The 23140-nt window shown below is 35.8% G+C and overlaps 1 protein-coding gene across 2 annotated transcripts in view; it reads left to right on the top strand.

Moving 5' to 3' along the window:
• The window catches only part of LOC141899849 (ATP-binding cassette sub-family D member 3-like), a 31959-nt gene extending 11690 nt beyond the window's left edge, over positions 1-20269 (top strand). For both annotated transcript variants that reach the window (XM_074786416.1, XM_074786414.1), the window contains exons 5-23: positions 1459-1528; positions 1624-1650; positions 2166-2236; positions 2328-2451; positions 2892-2948; positions 5269-5321; positions 7068-7157; positions 8551-8620; positions 9736-9805; positions 10372-10469; positions 13188-13279; positions 14194-14282; positions 14379-14436; positions 17004-17145; positions 18016-18081; positions 18162-18371; positions 18546-18650; positions 19378-19434; positions 19526-20269. In XM_074786416.1, coding sequence (XP_074642517.1) covers positions 1459-1528; positions 1624-1650; positions 2166-2236; positions 2328-2451; positions 2892-2948; positions 5269-5321; positions 7068-7157; positions 8551-8620; positions 9736-9805; positions 10372-10469; positions 13188-13279; positions 14194-14282; positions 14379-14436; positions 17004-17145; positions 18016-18081; positions 18162-18371; positions 18546-18650; positions 19378-19434; positions 19526-19603 — 1627 coding nt within the window. In that variant the 3' untranslated portion in view covers positions 19604-20269. The remainder of the gene's footprint in view (positions 1-1458; positions 1529-1623; positions 1651-2165; positions 2237-2327; positions 2452-2891; positions 2949-5268; positions 5322-7067; positions 7158-8550; positions 8621-9735; positions 9806-10371; positions 10470-13187; positions 13280-14193; positions 14283-14378; positions 14437-17003; positions 17146-18015; positions 18082-18161; positions 18372-18545; positions 18651-19377; positions 19435-19525) is intronic.
• Positions 20270-23140: the final 2871 nt, after the last annotated feature.

Below are 23140 nucleotides of genomic sequence, written 5' to 3'. Positions count from 1 at the left end.
CTATTTTAAGATTAAAAAGAAAAGTTGAAGTTAATACAATTCAAGTCTCAATGGACTCACTGTTCCTCAAAAATTTGTTGGCAATCAAACTGCTGTGCGTTTTCAAAAATATCGAGAAGCGGGTCGCTTTTGATCTAATCATGTATGTTTCATTCAGCCACCTATCTTCACTTCAAATCCAGAAAATAAAGAGCATGGTTCAATGTTTATTTTTGTGTGCCCATAGAATTTGTTGTACAAGTAAGTTAAAATGTCCATATTCATACTTATTCATGCTTATTCATACTTTGCTAGTGATAACGACTAACCTTTAAGTCCTAATAGCAAAGACAGTCTTGTTGATTTTTTTTACTTTTAAGCAGGTCCTTAAGTAAAATTTAGAATTGCTGAAATATTTTATATCGTTACATTATTAACTGTATTTGTAATAACAAATAATGTGTTATAATCAAGACTTTATGTAATGTTTATTTTTCATTGAGAGATTTTATATTGCAATATTTTTGAAAATGTTTTCAATAAAGTTTGAGTAAGTTTGACAACCATTTTTCGTCTTCTCCGTGAAGTTTTTGCTGAGGCAGTTATCATCTCCTTTAAGAGGTATTCACTGATATGCAGTTTGAAACTGGAGTGGTTTGATAAAGCATCAAACATAAACCTCAAAAGGTATTATTACCAGTGAAAAGTTTCAACTCATGTGGATCTTTGAGAAAATAAGTCCAGAAGACAAGCATATATAAAAATTAAGACAGTATTGAATTCTAAAATTACATTTCAGCACAAGTGGTGACATATGTATGTTTGTTATGCATGTAAATGTAATTGATACGTTTAGAAACATTGATCCAGCCTGCCCGGCGAGGCGGGACCTGTTCCTTTTCCCAAACTGGAACTTCCGATTATCTCGACGAAGTCTCAAGGTCCATGGACCTCTTGTATAGGCTAGCGCGTACTGAGTGAACACACATACTTGTGTTTATCACACATAAAAACCAAGATACCGTCAAAAATAGTGGTGACTGGGTTGTACACGAACTATGTGAACAAAGTGAAGAATAAATCAACTACTCATTTAGGGCTGTAATCTGTAATCTTTTTTCGGTCAGTCACATCCAGAGTCGTCGGAAGGAATTTTTCAGTGGCAAGGCTTATTTCTGAAAGGTGGTCTGGGGGAGAAGTCGTGAGCCAACCACCTAGGACAGAGAACAACGAGCTGCTACGCGGTACAGCGTGCTTTTGAAAAATTTTTGTTAAGCAAAAAAGTGGGGCGGCTTTGGCCGCTCCTGCCGCCCCTGTTCCAACGGCCCTGACATCTCAGGTTGTTATTTGTATACAAAGGTAGCATTTGGTTTACTAATCACAAAAAGCGTAATTTATTGGGCATGTGCCCTTTAACATCACTCATATCATACCTATTCAAACAATGAGAGAGTACTGATTCAAGTTTCTTTATTTCAGTGCAATCATAGGAAGGAATATGAAACTTTTCAAAGCTCATCTTTTCAAGTTTATATTTGCCATGCCTGCAGTAAGTATATGTTAACATCATCAATAGATAGTGATACCAGATTTTATTTATAATTTGAATATTCATGGTTTTTGGTTTTCATTTCTATATTTTAGATGTCAATCATAAATAATATACTCAAGGTGAGGTCCATGAACTTAAGACTACCATATGCGTGGTCGATAGGCTTGACGTGTTTCTTTGTTGGTGATAATGATGTTTAAAGCCAAACTCTGGTCGCATTAAAGATCAGATCCGATCTCTGCGATTCGGTCACATTGTAAGGACGAATCATTGATTAGGCCTAGACTATTTAATTTGATCTCTGGTCACCTGAGATCAACGATCATTTTGAACCGAACGCTTAAGTAATGTGATGTGTACATTGCTGTTCACTGGCTACGACCTAATGATCGGTCGTTAGTAAACTAAAAATTCCGATCTGATCGTTCTAAGACATAGAACATGTCTGATCCTTACGATTTTGCTTACGACTGGTCAACAATCAGTCTTAACAATCTTAAGTACATTCATGCTGCAGAATTTCTCCGACTGATAAATAGGTGACTAGTTGCCTCCTTACGATCTGACTATTGGATTGGATCTTATGCGATTTGAATGAAATATAAATGTGGGCTGTTTTTTGCACGTTTTTCAGTTTGGATTAGCTGAGTTGAAGTTAAGGTTTCGTACTCGACTTACCATGGATTTGTTTGACAAATATCTTAGGTCAGTTCCACTAGTTGATACTGATTTGAATGCCTTTCTATGGACCCTCTAGTTTTATATCATTAATTCAATTTTCTGTTATAATGAACAGGGGTTTTACTTACTACAAGATGAATAATCTTGATACGAGGATAGCAAATGTGGACCAGTTGCTCACTCAAGATGTTGAGAAGTTTTGTAACTGTATTGGTGATCTTTATTCCAACTTGAGTAAGGTAGGCATTTTAGTAGACTAAAAATCATTATGGAATTGATATTCATTGGGTTGGTGTTATAGATTCATTGTAGAGAAACCCGTGTTAGGAATCTTTTTGATATCATGACAAAAGTGATCACACTAACCGGCTGTACCTTTTTCTTCATAAAACAAGCCGTTTGAGCCGATTGCCTTGGATTTTCCTGTGGCTCAGACAATAAATCACAAACTTACTCAAATTCATTATGATAATGACCTATCCCTGCTCCGACTGCCTCGAAATTTGTGAAATGATTTATTGGTGCTGCAAGATACCAGGAAAGCGAAATCTACTGTTTAGCTAGAATGGTTCTCAACTCCGTCAGTTTCTCACATTCAATTGTTACCATAGGTAGATAAAAGTAAAGTAAATTTAGTTTCTATAATGGTTGTGAAATCAGCCTTTTATTTCTTTTTTAGCCCATGTTGGATATAGTGCTCTATGCCATTAAATTAGCTGGTGCCATTGGTGTTATGGTAAGTTAGACTAACCAAAACATTGACAATCCTTTGGTTTTCCACCAGAATTTCTAATTCCCGATTATAAAAAAATCAATAATAAAATGATTGCCTCACTCGATTTCCCATAATATATTGAAGATATTGGTTACAAAATATGGTTGATAACTGAGAGTTGACGCTATATAAAAGATTAAAGATTAGTTTAAGTTGTCAAAGCATCACTAATTTCTTCAACAATGCAGGGTTGTGAGTGTTAGTGATGTTTGGTATGTTGTATATTGTTCATGTACTCCAGTGTTGTGCCTAAAGGGCAACTGCATGCCCAATAAATAGAATAACGTGTGCAAGTCATTCTATAAACTAATATGTTCACAAATTATGAGTATGCTACTGATTGTATTTTAGCTCAGCCTTTACTGAGAATTATCGGCAATTTGAGCACTTGCTCGCCGATATTGTTTGCAGGTGCAGATCTGACATCATCTCTGTTGAATGCCGATTGTTTTCACTAGTCATTTCAAATGGTTTTTGATCCTTTTGGAAAAACTATTAAATATGTTTTGTGCCATCGTATATGACATGATAAACATCCGTATATCAGTGGGTGTATTTTATATAGCTGTGTTAAAAGCAAATAAATGAAGTTGATTTTACATAGGCTACTATGTACTGAAAGCACACACGTGCTTACGTTTATCATGGAGATACGGTAAAAAATAGTGCCGAATGCGGGTTGTAGGTGAACTACATAAACAAAGTAAACATTAAATAAATGACTGATTTAGGGTTAATAAGTAATCTGTTTTGGATCAGTCACATCTCAAGTTGTTATTGTTATACAAAAGTAGCATTTGGTTTAGTATTAATCATGAATAGTACAATTTATTGGACATGTGCCCTTTAAAGGCCGAGCTCTGAATGACTTGAGTTTACCGGGTTATTCTACTTGATATTTTGTTCCGAAGCCCATCCCACGTTACACCGATGTATCAACTCAGTGTATTTGTTTATCATTGCATCTCAGCATGACTCTTGGACTGGCCATGCAGAGTTACTAACTGCATACTTGACCATTGATTCTACTAAAACCAGTAAAAATCTGATTACTAGATGGAAATAAATGAAACTTTTGTGATTCTAGGGATTACTGGTGCCACAAAATCATGTGCAGAAATGTCAGCAGATGCTGCCAAGTACAGGTAAATGACGTCATCTTGGAAAACCAGGAAATAAATGTCCAATTTAACTTCGCTTACCTGGTATTATTACAACGTCGTTATAATTTTAGCTGTCTCAATGTTTTGGCTTGACATTTGTGTGAAATTCGCAATAACGTCTGGGGAAACCCATCCTCCCCTGGCAGGGATTCGAACCTGATGGCATCGAGATTACCACGGTACGAAACCCTGCCACACTAGACGGAGTGCGCAGCTTTAGATGATGTCTTTATCAGCCAATCAGATATCCTGTTTTATTTTAGCCCGGGTTTTCCCATTAAGAGTTCTTCTGTGAAATTTACCTCAGCGATTATACAACAAGCAATCTGATTAGTGCCGCAAGTTTTTATGCGGCAAAGCTGCGTGTGTACCTGCGCCCCCGGCCTACTGTGGCAGGGGTTTGTGCCATGGCTGAGAGTAGCGATGCCATCAGGTTCGAATCCCTGCCATGGGAGGATGGGGGAAACCTGAAATAGATGCCTATTTCACATGTTTTCGTACCTCATAATACAGATATAAAAATGTTATTAATATATTTCATTCCTTATCCCGAATTAGAATTTAGATTCTTAAAAAAAGAAATTCATGTATACATGTGTATATATTTATATATATATATATATATATATATATATATATATATATATATATATATATATATATATATATATATATATATATATATATATATATATATATATATATATACCTACTATGAAATGGAGCTTTCATACATGCTTATACAGTATCGAATTGAATAATATTGTTTCCGGGTTTTCCATGGTGGCATCATTTTGCATGTACATGGGCCATCTACTGACATTTTTTACTTTCCTGGGTGAAATATCTCTGCGGCGCGAAAATGTCTAAGCTTATACAGCATGGAATACGCTTATACGGCATCTTTTACTCTACGTGAAACAAAATATTGTCTTTTTGAAGGGAATTGTCGTCTATACTCTGGAATAAAGGTTGCTAGAATGAGAATGAATCCATTGACATTGATGGCCCTTTTATACTGGAGCTCGGCCTTAAATGTAGACACTGCTATCTGCTAGCTTCTATTATCCAATTCCGACGGGCAGATATTGGTACGAAATGTTTCTCTTTCTCTTTAGGGCCCAACGTATATGTTACTTTATTTGACTGTATCAGGAATGATCCTAACAAGGTGAGAGAAAATTTTAAAAAACAGTCTTTTTTTTGCCCACTTAGGATGTTTGAATTAGCTCTTTGTCCATCTTCCTGCCCTTTCATCCGGACGTTTATTTGTCTCGATGGGTTTCCAGTTATTTTGAGAAGTTTTGAAGACGCTTCAATCGATTGTCATGATGTTTGGTTTATACATGTTTATACCTTAGACACACCTGCAAGCCAAAAACTTGGCTATTTTTGGTTGCCAAAATCCGCACTTATTACACATTTTTGAAGTTTTGAAGAGAACTTTGAAGAGGCTTCGATTGATTTTTGCATCATATAAAATAGTTATTCTAATTAAGTACAATAGGCGGTACTCGTCTTGTTGTATATACTCTTGGACCCAGTTCCACAGTTGTGTGTTTGAGTAAATTCTGAGTTAAAGTTAGTTCATTTTCAATGAGTTAACTCAGGGTCAAATCCTAACTCCGAACTGTGGAACTGGACCTTGATGTTTTGATAATTGTAAGTTAATTGTCATAAGATACATTTCCTGACATGGGATTGGGATCACTCGATTTTTTGGTTTTGCCACCAGGGTGAGTTGATTATCAAATTTGTATTAAACTGGTATTTATGTATATTTTGTGACCGCAGTGGATTGCAAAATTGTAGCTCATGCCATATTCCAGTTGAAGTTAAATATTGAATTCTAAACAATTTGTCTATTTATATTGGTATCTATACATGTTTTAACCGATATCAATGGCAAAGTTGTAGCTCCTGAGATTTTCTATTGTTGTGAGTTTCAAGGTCATTGGTTTTTGTATGGTCACTAGAGGCATTTAATAGCAAAATAACTTAGTGTTTGCATATTATATTGGTACCTAGGATGTACTCTTATGACCCCGATGTCTCCATTCGAAATCTCGGGTTGGCTCCACACAAAATCCAAATCACTCCACCTCGACAAAAAAAGAGGTTTTGGACTCACCAAAGGTCATGTGACCAATAATAAAATACAATAAGAGGCAAACAGATTCTCCGATCTGATAAAAGAGTACAACCCTAGGCATATTTTGCATAATTATTGCTCTTGACATACTCTATGACAATGGTGAGTTTCAAGGTCGTTGGTTTCTGTTTATGTTCTCCTGGGGACATTGAATAGTGGAAAAAATATATAGGCCTAAGTATTTCAAGAAATGTTGGTACTTGGGCGTATTTTGTTACCACAATAAATTGCAAAATTGTATATCATGACATACTCTTTGAGAGTGATAAGTTTCATGGTCATTGGTTACGGTTAATGATCACCAGGCAGCATTAAAAAGCAGAAAAACATGGTATTTCAATGTATTGAATATTGGTACCAATGCGCATTTTGTAACCAGAAGCAACTACAAAATTCTAGCTCAAGTTTGTTGCAGATCACAAGCCTACCAGTACCCCAAGTAATGCTTTGGTATGTATTTCAAGTACCAGTTTTTTAGTAAAGACAAGTTACATTGTTTTTCAAGAGTCAAGACCACTGATAGCAGTTATTATTTAAATATTGGGTTGAAGCATAAAAAATTTAAACTTCCTTTGAACAGGGTTGTAAAATCGAAATAAGGTCATGCTTTCTATGGGTATAAATTCTTATGTTTTTGTACTGTGTATGTATTTATGCGCTTTCCTTTGCATATCATCTACACATCCCGTTAGTGCAATATTAGTATTTTCCTAAGAATTAGTAACATGCCTTTCTATTCAATAAGAAATTATGTATTTTCCATAGATTACGCCGTCCAGCTGGCAAAATGACGATGATTGAACAGCAACATGAAGGAGAATTCAGATTTGTAAATTCTCGTCTTATAACTAATAGGTAGGCCTACATATAGCCTAGATATTTTTAGCCCACTTGGGACTTAAGTCCCAGCAGGCTATTGCGTTCACTTTTCGTCCATTGTCCGTCCGTCGGTAGATGGAATCAAGTTAATTTGGGAAGTTTTGAAGACGCTTCAATGTAATGTCTTGATATTTGGGTTACACATGTATCTACCCTAGACATATCTTCAACCCAAAAACTGGCCCTATCAGAATCAAGATGGCTGACTGGTAGCCATTGTTGTTCGCCAGCACTTTTTACACATTTTTGAACTTTTTGAGGGAAATTTTGAAGACGCTTTCATCAATTACCTTGATCTTTTGTATTTATTGGAATCCCCCAATGGCCCATCAGCATAAGAAAAATTGGGTCGATCGGACTCAAGATGGCTGTCCTATGACCTTTTTAGTGCCCAAAAATGTCAATTTTGGTCCAAATTCTGAGTCCTGTAGCTTCCTACTGGTTTGCAATTTGTGATGGGTATTCTTTGGAAAGGGATGTTTTATACCTGAGGCAGGTATTTTTGATCAGCCAATTATGACGCAATAAGTGGCCATTTTGGTGTCATCAGTACTGATTCGTAGGTGGGAAAAAGTTTTCCGCATTATATTGATACCTATGCATATTTTGTTACAACTATCAATTGGAAATGTGTAGCTCATAAAGTGTTCTATGATTGTGGTGAGTTTCAAGGTCATTGGTTTTTGTATCTGGCCACCAGGGGGCGTTGAATAATACAATAACTTAGTATTTCTATATTATTTTTATACCTATGCATACTTTGTTACCACTATCAATTGCATAGTTGTAGCTCATGACATCGTCTATGATTGTGGTGAGTTTCAAGGACATTAGTTATTCAGTCATATATATATTTCTTATATGGTCACCAAGGGGCGTTGAATAGTAGAATAACTTAGTATATCCTTATTATATAATATATTACCTCGGCATATTTTGTTACCATGATTGCAAAGTTGTAGTTCATGACATGTTCTATGATTGTGGTGAGTTTCAAGGTCATTGGGTTTTGCATATGGTCACCAGGGGGCGTTGAATAGTAGAATTAGTAAAATTGGTAACGAAGCATATTTTGTTATCACAATCAATTCTAAATCGTAGCTGCTGACATGCTCTATGATTATGGTGAGTTTCAAGGTCATTGGTGTTTGTATATGGCCACCAGGGGGTGTTGAATATTGAAATTGTTAGATTGTTGATCATTTGAAACCACTTCCCAAGTGGGCATGGTGTCCCTGGACCCCTAGTTTTCATTACGTTTAACAGAGACTGTCCTAGTTTTGTGCTATGCCCTTGATGAAGTGATGAAGAATTAGTATTTTTCCTGTGACCAAATACATATTCATTGATAATATGTATGCTTTTACAGTGAAGAGGTTGCATTTTACCAAGGAAATCGCAGGGAGCAAGCCACAATTTTAGCTACGTTCGCTAGACTGGTGAGTTATCATTTCAGATCTATATCAAAATCTGTCAACATGCTACAGTAGACTATGCCTAAGCCGGTACCGGTCTAACCAGTAATCCGTTCAATTCAGTGAAATAAAAATAAGGTTTCCAGTTATCATAGGAAGTTTTGAAGATGCTTTGAGGGATTGTTTTGATACTTGGTTCATACATGTACATGCATCTACCCAACACACACACATGCAACTCTAATACTATCTTGATCTTGCACATAGGCCTAATTATTGTGTCGATTGGACACAAGATGGTCATGCCGTGAATCTAAAAAAATCATTTTGTCCTGAATTCAGGGACCTGTAGTTCCTTTCCTTATGATTTGTCATTTTTCATAGAAATTTGTGATGGATATACTGCTTTAGTAAGGGGTCTCTAACACATCAGATGAGTTTTTGATCAGCAAAGTGTCATCAGTCCTCATTTGTGGATAGTAAAAGGGTTTTTGAAGAAAATATCTACAGGTTTGAATTTATTGTCTTGATATTTGATAATTGTTAGCTCCGTTACAGGATACATCTCCTGACATGGAATTGGGATCACCCAGTTTTGTTTTCGCAACCAGGGGGAGTTGCCCATTGAATTTGTCTGTTTATATTCGTACCTATGCATATTTTGTGACTGCAGTTGATTGCAAAATTGTAGTTGATTCCATGTTCTATGATTACAGTGAGTTTCAAGGTCATTGGTTTTTTGGGAATGGTCACCTGGGAACATCGAATAACTTAGTATTTCCATATCATATTGGTACCTGTTCATATTTTGTGTGCACCATATTGTTACCATATTTAGTTTTCTATGATTGTGTTGACTTTCAAGGTCATCGGTGTCTATATATGTTCACCACAGGGTTTTTGATATTGAAATTGTCAGATTCTTGAGCATTTCAAGCCATTTCCCAAGTGCGCATATTCTATGATTTTGGCAAGTTTTAAGGTGATTGGTTTCTGGTTATATACCAGGGGCATTGAAATTTCAGATTGTCGAGCATTTCAGACCACTTTTCCAAGTGTGCAGGGTATCCCTGGACCCCTAATTCTACTAACCATCTACAAAATGTCAGAATCAGACCTGCTTCATTTATCTTTTTAAGGTTGATCATATAAGAAAATTCATATCTTTCCGATGTTCTATGGGTTTTATCGATACTATAATTGCGAAGTGTAAGTTTCATTCAAAGATAGATTTATCAAATACAGTAGAACTGGTGTAAGTCGGACACGTTGGGACAACGGGAAAATGTCTGACTTAGAAAATTTCCGATTATGAATAAGTCGGATTTTTGGAGTTTTCTAAGAAAAATCCGAGTATGCTACAGATTAAGACCCTAAACCCTAACAACTCAGTGACACGGGGTCGATACTCTATTCTTTAGCCTGCTACTATTTCAAACATGTGGTTAATATGTGACCGTGGACAGAAAAATCGATCTACCGGTGTATAATAGACGCTGTGTGCCAGTGACGATGTATTTAAAATGAACTGAAATTAGCCGACTGACTTATTGATTGAAGAATGCATTGCTTTGAAATGTTGGGAACATATATTCTAGCCGATTCTAGAAGATTTTGATAGGAAAATGAACTGAAAAAATCGGGACCTTGGAATTTCGGCCGACTTAGCCCATTTTCCGACTTAAAGCTTACCGACTTAACCAGTTCTACTGTAGAATAATTCAATTTTCAAGTACATGTACTTCATCATAGCCATACTTGTTTGTCAATTTCAGATTTTGCTACTGTGATAGGATATCTAGTTGTAAGTCGGCCTTTCCTCAACTTGGCTGATCCAAGACATCTTACTAGTTCTCACAGTGAGCGATTGGAGGTAAGCTTAGAATTTCTGTACTGCTAAAACTTGTATAATTCGTCAAGTTACTCATTATCATTATCGTTTAAAATCTGTCTCTATGTCGTAGTTATGCCCCCACAATGCGTTGTGGGGGGCATACTATATTCACTTCGTTGTCCGTCCGTCCGTCCGTCCGTCTGTATGTCCGCAGTGGTTTCCGTGCCCTAGCACCCAAACCCTTTGACAAATTTTCCTGAAATTTAACAACTGTGTTGTACTAGATGAGGTTAGTAACTGATTAGATTTTGGATCCTGTAGGTCCAAGGTCAAGGTCACCGGAAGTCATTTTGTAAATTTCATTTCCGGGCTCAAACTCATAAACGGTTTAAGATAACTCAGTGAAATTCTATGGATGGGTTATCCCAGTGACCGTGGGTAAGTGATTAGATTTTGGAACCTGTAGGTCAAAGGTCAAGGTCACCAGGAGCTGTTTTGTATTTTTATTTCCGGGCTCTAACTCATGAACGATTTAAGATAACTTGCAGAAATTTTATGGATGGGTTACCCTAGAGACCTTCAGTGACTGCTTAGATATCCGATCCTGTAGGTCTAAGGTCAAGGTCACCAGAAGTTATTTTGCTGTTTTCATTTCCGGGCTATAACTCATAAATGGTTTAAGATAACTTGGTGAAATTAAATTGATGGATTGTCCTAGAACAAATAGATAACTGGTTTGATGTTGGGTCCTGTAGGTCAAAGGTCAAGGTCACTAGAAGTTGTTTTGGAATTTTCATTTCTGGGCTCTGATTCATTGATTGTTTACGATTACTATGTAAAATAATTAGTGAATTAATCTTGTACTTTACTCTCAGGCGTTTCACCTGATGTGGGGGCATCAGTCGTCTTCAGCGACATTCTAGTTTTAAGTTGTAAACACCTAAGTATTACTAGGATTTTCCCTTTTTAGCCCTGTGGGACTTTAGTCCCAGTGGGCTATTGCATTCACTTTTTGTCCGTCGTCCGTCCGTGCGTCGTAGCGTCCATTCGTCCATCCGACCGTAGATGGAATCCAGTTATTTTGGGGAGTTTTGAAGATGCTTCAATGTTATGTCTTGATATTTGGGTTACACATCTATCTACCCTAGACACATCTTCAGCCAAAAAATTGGCCCTGTCAGAATCAAGATGGCCGACTGGCAGCCATTGTAGTTTGCCAAAATCAGCACTTTTTACACGTTTTTGAACTTTTTGATTGTCAATTTTGGCCCAAATTCTGAGTCCTGTAGCTTCCTACTGGTTTGCCATTTCTCAATTCAATTGCTGATGGGTATTCTTTGGAAAGCTATTTTTTATACCTGAGACAGGTATTTTTGATCAGCCAATTATGATGCAATTGGCGGCCATCTTGGTGTCATCAGTACTCATTCGTAGGTGGGAAAAAGTTTTTTGACATATATTGATACCTAAGCATATTTTGTTACCACAATGAATTAGAAAGCTGTAGCTTATAACGTGTTCTATGATTGTAGTGAGTTTCAAGGTCATTGGTTGTTGTATATGGCCACCAGGGGGCGTTGAATAATATACAATAAATACAATATCTTAGTATTTCTATATTATATTTGTACCAATGCATATTTTGTTACCACAATCAAAAGTTGTAGCTCATGACATCGTCTATGATTCTGGTGAGTTTTAAGGACATAAGTTATTCTATATGGTCACCAGGAGGCGTTGAATAGTAGAATAACTTAGTATTTCCTTATTTTATTGGTACCTAGGCATATTTTGTTACCATGATCAATTGCAAAGTTGTAGTTCATGACATGTTCTATGATTGTGGTGAGTTTCAAGGTCATTGGGTTTTGAATATGGTCACCAGGGGGCGTTGAATAGTAGAAATAATTTAGTATTTCTATATTAGATTGGTAATGAGGCATATTTTGCTATCACAATCAATTGAAAAATCATAGCTGCTGACATATTGACATTATTGAATAGTAGAATAATATGGAAGTATTTCCATGTTAAATTGGTAATGAGGCATATTCTGTTATCACAAACAATTACAAAATCGTAGCTGCTGACATGTTCTATGATTGTGGTGTGCTTCGAGGTCTTTGGTTTTTGTATATGGTCACCAGGGGGCGTTGAATATTGAAATTGTTAGGTTGTTGAGCATTTGAAACCACTTCTCAAGTGGGCATTGTCCCTGGACCCCTAGTTCCATATTCAATCCAATTCTCTAAGTCACTGGTCCATTTTCTGGTTGGCAAAAGTCAAATTTGTGCAATGATTTAAGAAAATACCTCAGTATTCAGAGTAAAATATGCTCAATATTCAGCCAACCTCTGATTGGTGATATAATATGAATTTTTAATCATATTTTTCATATTGTAAAAAATATTTTTTTCAAAATATGAAATAGTTTCCCTACCTGTACCCTTCAAAATTTTGAAATGAGCATTTTGGCCTCATTTGGCTACAAAAAAATTCTGTGAAAAGGATAAAATACTATCTAAAAATAGAACTTTGAACTCAAGAATTAAAAAGATTTTTCATAGGTAATGCCCTTGCCTAACAAGCTCCACTTTGAAGGTCAATCACTTTGCCCATGGGTGATTTATTTATATATATCCCCTAGGTTTAAGTTGATACCAGTTTATAAAACTGGTCCCTTATATGTTTGACAATTTTATGGCATCAAAAGTATGCCCATTAGTATTAGTTTCTTAATTTACATAATATCTTCAGGATTATTATAAAAGCGGTCGAATGTTAGTAAGAATGGCTCAGGCTATTGGACGAGTAGTTTTAGCTGGACGAGAAATGACAAGACTTTCCGGGTAAGAACTGAAAAACCTACAGATTTCTTAATTCAGTTTATTGTAACTTAGATGCATTAAATAACTAATGCAAGGAAAACTAGTTATTTTGTTTGATTGAATGCATGTATCAATCTTCAGCCTTGAACCACCAGGCACAGCGGATTATGTAACCACAATCAGTTGCAAATTTGTAGCTTAAGATATGTTCATCATTGTGGTGAATTACTAGGTCATTGGTTTCTCTACAAGTTCACCAGTGAGACATTGCAGTGTGAAATAACATTGTCTTTCCAATGGGGAGCTCCAACACCAAGTTATCCCCAGATGGTGTGACGAACGCTCAGTCTTTCATTGTCAAAATTAATTTATCGATGAATGAACTTCAAACTGAATTTTTAGGCACCTTAATCCATACATTATCACATTTTTCTTCTTAGTTATGGGTATGTTTTAATTCAAAATTCACTCCAATTCACTTTTATTTCATTGAACAAATTTCTGCATTCAAATCAATGAGACAAAAGAAGAAAATTGATCTGAGGTATTCGTGGCTGTTTGTGATGCTTTAAAAACACGATTATACGTTGTAAATTATATTGAAGCAGAAAGTGTATTTTGTCAAACATGTTGAGCCCACAAATTGCATTATTCATGAAAAGCGAATACTAGAGGCTGGTAGAAGTGGGGCTCTGTACTCTGTACAGTGCCACAAGCTTGTCTAGTTTACCTGCAATTAGAATGTTACACTGAATCATGCTTGAATTTGACCAATGAAAACAAAATGTCAACTATACCAAAAACATCATCGGTATAGTGGAAGAGATTGTACTTACAAATTGTTCATGTCATTGTTTACTGGGTTTGTCTGTTTATCAATCCCTATTCTCAGAATCTTTAAATAATAATACATGCTTTTCAACTGTTTGATGCAGATTCACAGCTCGAGTGACGGAATTGATGAAGGTTTTGAGTGACCTGAATCGTGGAGTTTACCAGCGGACAATGGTTACTCAGGATCAAGGTTTGATATATTCATAATTAATCTATGATATTTGTTGATATAATATACGCTTAGCTGGTGTAAATTAAGTGTCTAACATTGCTTCTACAACTTCAGATGAAACCGCCCGAAAACCCGGATGTGGTAAAGTAATCACGCAAGATCGCATAATCAAGTAAGCTAAGCATGTAATTACGTCGTTATCAGGCCAGCCGTAGGCTGAGCCTATTACTATACAATAGAGCGAATTTAAATGACATGGTTTCCAGAGTAAGGCTCTTTGTCTGTGCAACTGAGCATATATTCATACAAATCATTCATTAGAGCATTATCCATTCTCCAACCCCTACGAAGCTGAATTTTAAAAGAGGGCTTCGTTAGAATTTTTAGGTTTTTCGCGAAAATCTTATCGCAAAACTTTCTGTTTTAAAAAGCCAATCAGAAAGCAAAGACTTCGCTATGATTGGCTTAGCCGCAGAGATCAGCAGGTGTTCACGTAAACCCGCGGTATCGTCTACCGTTTTACTTCCAGGTTTTATTTTAAGATCTAAAATTGTATTTCAATATCGATTTCTGTGAAATTTTTAGTTGATTTGGTTTTTGGGAGGAATATTTTTATTTGCACTACAGAAAATATCATTGACGATTGTGCAAAGTCTGGGAAAAATAGCTTTTTCTCAAATCAATGGATGACCTTGATATGCTAATTAGCCATGTGCTCAAACTGCAAATTCAATTTTGTTTTATTGAGCAATTTCGGATTCAAATCAATAAGACCAAGGGAAAAGATTTATCTGAGGTATTTGTTCCTGCCAGCTCCAGTTGCTGTCTGTGCTACTTATGAAAACACGATATTAGCCTAAGTCTATGAGCTGGGAGTGTATTTGGACAAATTTAACCCACAGAATGCATCATTTGCCATTTTAGGAAAAGCTGACAGGCTGGCCATAGTGCCCCTTGGGGCTCTTGTTAGCATTATGTTTAGGATGAATCCCCTAAAAATTCAAATTAGAATATCAAAATATTTGCAAATTTGAGAAGTCTTGGACCAATTATAAGAAATGTTGGACCAGCATTGTTTAGCCCACTTCAGGCTATAAAATTCAATATTGTCCGTAGACGATATCAAGTTTTCTTGGGAAGTTTTCAACGCGCTGTTATATTGTCTTGATAAGTTTGGTTTAAGCCTTATACATGTATATACCCTTGGCCCATACCAATCAAAATCAAGATGTGATAGGTTTCTGTATTTGTTCACCAGGGGGTGTAGAACATTGTAATTATCAGATTTGTCCAGCATATACTGATTGAGTGTCACTGGACCCTTAGTAAAATCATATTGTATATTTATCCCTTTGTAGTATGACTGAATCACTATCCATGCTAGATCAAATTTTCAAACACTTTGTAATCCCTGATAACTATGGATTTTCTGAAAGCTATCAGATATAGCCCCTGGAAAATTCTATTTGTATGATACAATTTGTGCAACATGGATGATTTAACAATTATACAGCAATTTTACAAATTAAGAATGAAGATCTACTTTTGATAAGAATTGAATGAGAGTCTGTAGATACAGTTAAACCCTGTATATGTCGGATTGGTGAAAGTCTGATAATTGCTTATATCGGATGAATATTGATGGTCCTGATTTTTCCTTCTCTTTTTCAAAGAAATTTATATTCCGAAGTCAGATTTTATCTCGTAGTACTTTTCTTGGTCCCATAAAATCCCTCACCAAAAGTCGGAGAGTTATTTTCTTCCCATTGCAGTTTGATTTCTTCACTGTTCTGAACCCTTTTCCTGGCTTGAAATTGAAAATACATGTACATGTTTACAGACATTATTTTATTTGTGCTTAGTGTATGAAAATAGAAAAATGAACCCGACATATTCAAGTGTTTTTAAATCATTTCTTGTTGATGTTGATTTAATTTTTCCGACAAATTTATTCCCAAGACGTAGTTTTCTGAAAGAGGCCGAAATCCAACTATTTCAAAGTTGGACTTTTTTAATCAGAGGATTTTTCTTGGTTTCAAAAGATCCGACTTATGCAAGGTTTACTGTAATATATTGTTGTCTTCTTATGTAAAAAAACATTTAGGAAGTATTTGATCAATGGGCTACCATAATCAGTGGTCATCCTAGGCCAAGGGCCATCCTAATCACTTGCAAATGAGTAATTGGTAATTTTTGGTCCTTATGTCCCAATGGGCTATTGTATTTACTTTTCATCCGTCGTCCATCCATTCATCTGTGTACTCTGCCCACTGACAGATCACATCCCATGTTGTCAGTGGAAAACCTCCATCACCTGCCGCCGTAGTGTTTAAGAATGGTTAATGGAAGTGGTTTGCAACGTTAAAAAAAGTTTGATACATCTCAAACTACATGTATTACGTGATAACTGCATGTGCTTCAACTTGAATCGGCTATACTAGGGTTTAATGGAAATTCTTATATTCAAACGAACAATGCAGTTCATCTCATTAATTTAATTCATGATTATTTACAAATCGATTAACTTAGTAATATTGGATGGTTTACTGACTGAGAGACTACATCTGCTATACATTTATGGTGAATATATTACCTGTAGCCCTCCCAATATAATTGACTTTTCATATTTATGTTTTATGTTGGGACTTTCGTTTCATTCTTATTTCTCTTGTTTCTTACGTATGTAGCTGACTTGTGTCAATATTCCTAATTAGATATAAAACATTTGTTTATTGATAGATTTGATCAAGTACCACTAATGACACCAAACGGCGATTTATTAGTTGAGAGCATGTCATTCGAAGTGAAGTCTGGAACTAACGTCCTTGTCTGTGGTCCAAATGGTTGTGGCAAGAGCTCCTTATTCAGGGTTTTAGGCGGTGTAAGTTTCTGTCATGATATAAATGTTACAAAAACTGAAAGGAAGATAAGAATGTATTGAACCTAGGTTATTGATAACAAATTTTGAAGCAATATCGCAGATCAATAGATGTGGCTTCATCATCTTGTATTCATTTTCGAGTGTGTGGAAAACATGTATTGATTCCAGTATCTATTAGTGAAGTATGACTAAAAGACATATTGAATCAACAGGCCTGTAAGCATGACTGATTTTATGGGCAGTTTATTTTCCTTATATACTGACCTTTTTGGTTGTTAAGGTAAAGTGTAGCCTTGCAAATACGCTTGCAGTCCAAAGCTTCCTATGGAGTATGTACCTATAAGACCAGGAGTACATATCATACATATATAATAGGACAAGGGTATTTTATCCTTTTTCAGCAAAATCACTTTTCAAAATCGGACTTTTTTCGGATTTTTTCAACTTTTAAGCAACTGGGCCCTGAAAGTGGCGAATAACTGGGAGTTGACAATATATAGTAGATACTTTTACTCTTATCGGCAAACTCAGGGGACACTCTAGTGTGTTAGTATTACTCAAATTTATTCGGAAAAACTCTTTATGTCCCTAGTTTCTACTCAGTGTTCAGTATCACCTTGTTGAAATACTGGTTATGCCAATGCTGCCAAGTAAACCAGAGTCTACTAGTAGTTTCTGTTTCTGTTTCTGTTTCTTTACGTTGACGTGACCACTTAGTTTAAGTGACCACGTAGTTAAAAAGCGTCACATCCAGTAAAATGATATGACTTGGTGCCTGACATTTCTGAGATATATAACTGCATGTGACATCTATAAATTGTATTTATCAGGTACTTGTGTTTTCAAGTTATGCCATTTGATTGATTATAGTTATGGCCTTTATTTGGCGGAACTCTAACAAAGCCTATCAGTGGTCAATTATTCTATGTTCCTCAAGTAAGTGCTAGATGATGATAATGAAGAAGTTTCATCATCCTTTGTTTCATCATCAGTAACACAGGCTATAACCTTTTTAGAGGCCTTATATGACTCTGGGAACGCTAAGGGATCAAGTTATATACCCTGATACTACCCAAGATCAACGGCAGAAAAATGTAAATGATGAACAACTACTAGGAATATTAGACAAGGTTCAGCTGTCGTATATATTAGATCGAGAAGGTGGATGGGATTCTGTGCAGGACTGGATGGATGTCCTTAGTGGAGGTGAAAAACAGAGAATTGCTGTAAGTACTGCTTTTTGTAACTGTCCAAATAGAGCTGTCTTTCAATTTTGTGCACCAGTGGGTGCAGTTTAGGGATATTGTTTGAATTGCTACCTAAGATTCAACTGTGCAATCAAGTGTTTACCCAGTATGTACATTATTTATGGGTATATAAATTTTGTTTATCAATTTCAGATGGCACGTTTATTCTATCACATGCCACAGTTTGCTATACTAGATGAATGCACCAGTGCCGTTAGTGTTGACGTCGAAGGTTATATTTATCAACATTGTAAGGAGGTACGTGAAGTATGATTTGAGTTAAACTTGTTGCTATTGATCTGACTAAGATATCTTTGTCAGTTCAATAAGGGGACCATCCATTTAATACATACGCTAATATCTGCCGATTTTGACTCCCCCCCCCAGTATGTACGCAAGAACAATATGTTTGTATAAAAATTTGTTTAAAGTTTTTATCATAACACATTTTAGTTTTTGTTTTCAACAGATAGGCGACGTCTATGGGTCCGGATATTAATTCTAAAATAGTGCAAATAAAATCATTGTCGATGTCGCAGTCATTATTACAAAATTACAAAAAATGCGATAGAGAACATAAAGTACTTAAATCTCACCTCATTTGTAACTTGAATGCAGAATGAACAGTCGATAGGGTGCAAAAATAATTATTAGGTGCGTACTGCACGCAGAGCCATATGCCCCCTCTCTCCCCGTACGCATTTTTGTATACATTTTCACTGACCCCCTTCCCCTATCATGTGTGCGTACCATTTGGATTTTCTCTAACAAGGGATGCCCTCATTTTGTATACAAGATAAAAGAATCTAAAGCTTGAAATAATGTCCCTTCAGTTTTTGGTACAGTACAGGGCATTTCTGCTTATACCCTAATTAGTATAACTATTCTACCAATAGCTCTTAAATATTTGTGCATTACAGTAAATGAGTTTTTAAGTGCGGGTACACAAAATTGACGTAACATGTTCTAATTATATTAATTACAGGTTGGAATAACACTTTTCACCGTATCACATCGAAAGTCGTTATGGAAACATCATGAGGTAGACAATTGAGAAAAGCATATACATGTACTTTTTTTTGTTCTAGCTGCTGATGATCTCTAAGTTTCATTGTCTATTTGTGCATTTGCAGTACTACTTACATATGGATGGACGAGGGGCTTATGAATTCAAACCAATAACGGCAGACACTGAAGAAATAGGCTCTTAAACTTAATCAAAACTTTTTGATTCAGCTGTGATAAATTCAACACAATTATGATCATACTACCATGTAGACGTAAATGTTAATGGTATGTGTCGATACAAGACTACGTATTGCATCAGTGAAGATTTGTTAACTGGTATCAAAATTCTAATATTTCAAATGTTCACCCATGTTATCACTGAGGTTGTTAGTTCAGGGAGTTTGATCCCTGTACGTTATGGAACACTTCAAGGTACAAGAACATCTGTGATAACCAATCATGTGCTGTGTATCCTCTATCAAAATGTTTGTTTGTGAAAGATGTCATTACCAATTAAGTTCCGAGTTAGAATTCAACTAGGCCCTATTTGATAATTGATTTTAACTAGTTATTACAGGAACTAAAATCATCTCCACCCCATAAGACATTCACCATTGTTGGACAAAATCTTGACAATCACTTGTGGTGATAAAATAACTAATGTCTGAGGCTGTTGACGCATACTTATTTGGCATTACGTTTTAGGCCTATATTTTAAGGGTAGTTAAAATGGTCTACTACTGTACTGTATAATATTATGTACTGTATTATCTATTATAAAATGTATAATTGATTTAAACAGGAATTTGTGACTTTTTATGGCTTTGTAATAGTTAAACGATAACGGATGCTTGTCAATTAAAAGAAAATTCAAGATTTTAGATTTTTATGAATTTATGATGTAATAAATTAGTTAATCATGTTATTACATGTAATTGTAAGTTATCTGTTGGTTGGTCTGTATAAAGGGAAAATAGAATATGCAGTAGACTTGGCTCAAATTAGATTACATCAATTCAGATGAATGCTTTATTCAGATTTTTGTTGAAACATTTTTGTGACGCATTACATGAAGTACATAACATCCAACTCGGGTCTGACTTGAGTAGAGTTTACTGAAAAAAGCTATAACTATAATGGGACCCAGTTACGATGAATTTCAAGGGACTAGAAAATATGTTTATTTAATTAAAACCGAGAGTTTGTTTTATCCAATACAAAATTATCAAAATTGTCCTATTTGGGATGGATTTCTAATTTTGTAATAACCGATAAATTGTTAAATCTAGGGTTGTCATGACGAGGTTCCTATTGAACAAAGAATCCAGTGTTAATCCATGCTGAACTAGTCTGCCATCTAGTGGCAGTTCAACATAATGGCCATACTAAACAATTTTTACGGACTTGTTAGAGTCCATTTTGCTAGCGTGTTTCTTACTTAACTCCTTGTTAACACGATTAAGTAATTTTGGTAGCTTCAACTTCGTAATTAAGTTCAAAAACTTGCATGCAGTTATAAATCTTGGCTCCTTTCATTTTTAGCCCACTTGGGACTTTAGTCCCAGCGGGCTATTGCGTTCACTTTTCGTCCGTCCGTCCGTAGACGGAATCCAGTTATTTTGGGAAGTTTTGAAGACGCCTCAAGGTAATGTCTTGATATTTGGTTTATACATGTATCTACCCTAGACACATCTTTTGCCCAAAAACTGACCCTATCAGATTCAAGATGGCCGACTGGCAGCCATTGTTGTTCGCCAAAATCAGCACTTTTTCAAAGTTTTCGAGGGAAATTTTGAAGATGCTTTGATCGATAACCTCTATCTTTAGTTTGTATTTGAATCTACCAAGGGCCCATCAGCATGAGAAAAATTGGGTCGATCTGACTCAAGATGGCAGTCCTATGACCTTTTTAGTGCCCAAAAATGTCAATTTTGGCCAGAATTCTAGGTCCTGTAGCTTCCTACTGGTTTGCCATTTCTCATTGCAATTTGTGATGGGTATTCTTTGGAAAGGAATGTTTTATACCTGAGACAGGTATTTATGATCAGCCAATTATGACGCAATTGGTGGCCATCTTGGTGTCATCAGTACTCATTCGTAGGTGGGTAAAAGTTTTTCCACATTAAATTGATACCTAAGCATATTGTGTTACTATATTCTATTTGAAAGTTGTAGCCCATAACGTGTTGGTCACTAGGGGGAGTTATGTATTGAAATCGTTAGATTGTTGAGCATTTGAAACCACTTCCCAAGTGGGCATGGTGTCCCTGGACCCCTAGTTAATTATAATACAAGGCCTAGAAATGTGTTTTAGTGGTTATGACCGCAGCATTTCACTCTCATAGAGCCAGTATCAAAAACTATTTAATTGATACTGACAGCTGTAAGTGGTAAAACTCACACAGAGCATCACTACTTCGCTGGACTCCAGCTGCTTGTTACTATGGTTACAGGCAAGAGTGAATAAAGAGCAAAACATTTCCAGATTTAGAAGTAAAAAGCAATGAAAATTCAGATTTGAAATCTTGTTGCATTCAAGAGTGAATATTTTCGCTGGATGCTGAAGTCAGCGTGAAGTCAACTGGTTCATCGTACCAGAAAATGCGCTTTTTGCCCACTCAAGGTTTCCAGCAGTCCTTCCAAGTCCTTCTTTTGGAAAATGTTTGGACAAACATCAACTTTGTCCTTCTTTTTGACTTAAGTCCTTCCTTATCATGAAAAAGTCCAAATTTGATATTTAGGCCTGTTAATTATTAGTAAGATTGAATATACAGGAAAGTGTTATAGAATTACCCCGGAATATACGACTGGTGAAGGCATTGCAAAAATGCTTCCTTATGCACCCTCATTTTACTGGAAAGTTCTTTCCAAGTCAAAAATATGCTTCCTTTTGGGTCTAAAATTGTAGTCAAAGTCCTTCTTAGTACTTCTTTTTATCCTGGCCTTACCACTAGGAACCCTGCACATTTCAAAAGGTATGAACTCCATAAAATTAGTAATTCTCATCTACACTTTTGAAGAAAAATAATTAGGATCTTCTACATTGTTGAAAATCCCCCCCATGTTGATTAGTTTGCGAGTTATTAACAGTTGGACTTCAGCCAACTTGAAGATCGTAAATCGTAGATTTCCGCACCGCGATCCTTTTTGGAACCCATTTATCTGTATTTTTTTTGTTAACTGCGGCACAGAAATGAGAATAGCACCCATCGATTCATCAGAATAGTGATATGTGTCAGTATTAGATAACGCGCAACTCGAGCAGGTGGTGCAGGTGGTACACGTAGTAATATCTACAGATACTTGCCTACACAACCACTGTCAGTCAATAAACTTTCCGTCAGTTAATTTTTAATGCCCTGCAAAATTTTAAAAACTTATAAAAGCCTCTGATTTGTTTTATAACTGTGTCCATATGATTAATGAACCGATGAGTAAACTTTCAGTTAGTTTGTACTGTGTTGTACCTATGAGCAATTATCTCGTGGTTGTACCTGGTCACGAATCCATAAGCTTTTTCTCTTAGTTTTAGTTGCTTACCTGGTATGCTGGTATGTCATCTTCTCTCAGGATATATTAGAATTATGAACATTTGTTAAGTCTTAAAATTCTCATCAATCTTTCGAAGATATTATTCAAAAAAGTTCTAATAAAAGATAAATTTAATAAAAGTTTACACTAACCAACATCGGGTCAATTAAAAGAAAAATTTTTTCTTGTTAGAGAAATATATATAGTAA

Source organism: Tubulanus polymorphus, chromosome 2, assembly GCF_964204645.1.
Source record: "Tubulanus polymorphus chromosome 2, tnTubPoly1.2, whole genome shotgun sequence".
NCBI classification, from domain to species: domain Eukaryota; kingdom Metazoa; phylum Nemertea; class Palaeonemertea; order Tubulaniformes; family Tubulanidae; genus Tubulanus; species Tubulanus polymorphus.
Note: the sequence above shows the minus strand (reverse complement) of the source record. Positions and strands in the feature narration are given on the sequence as shown.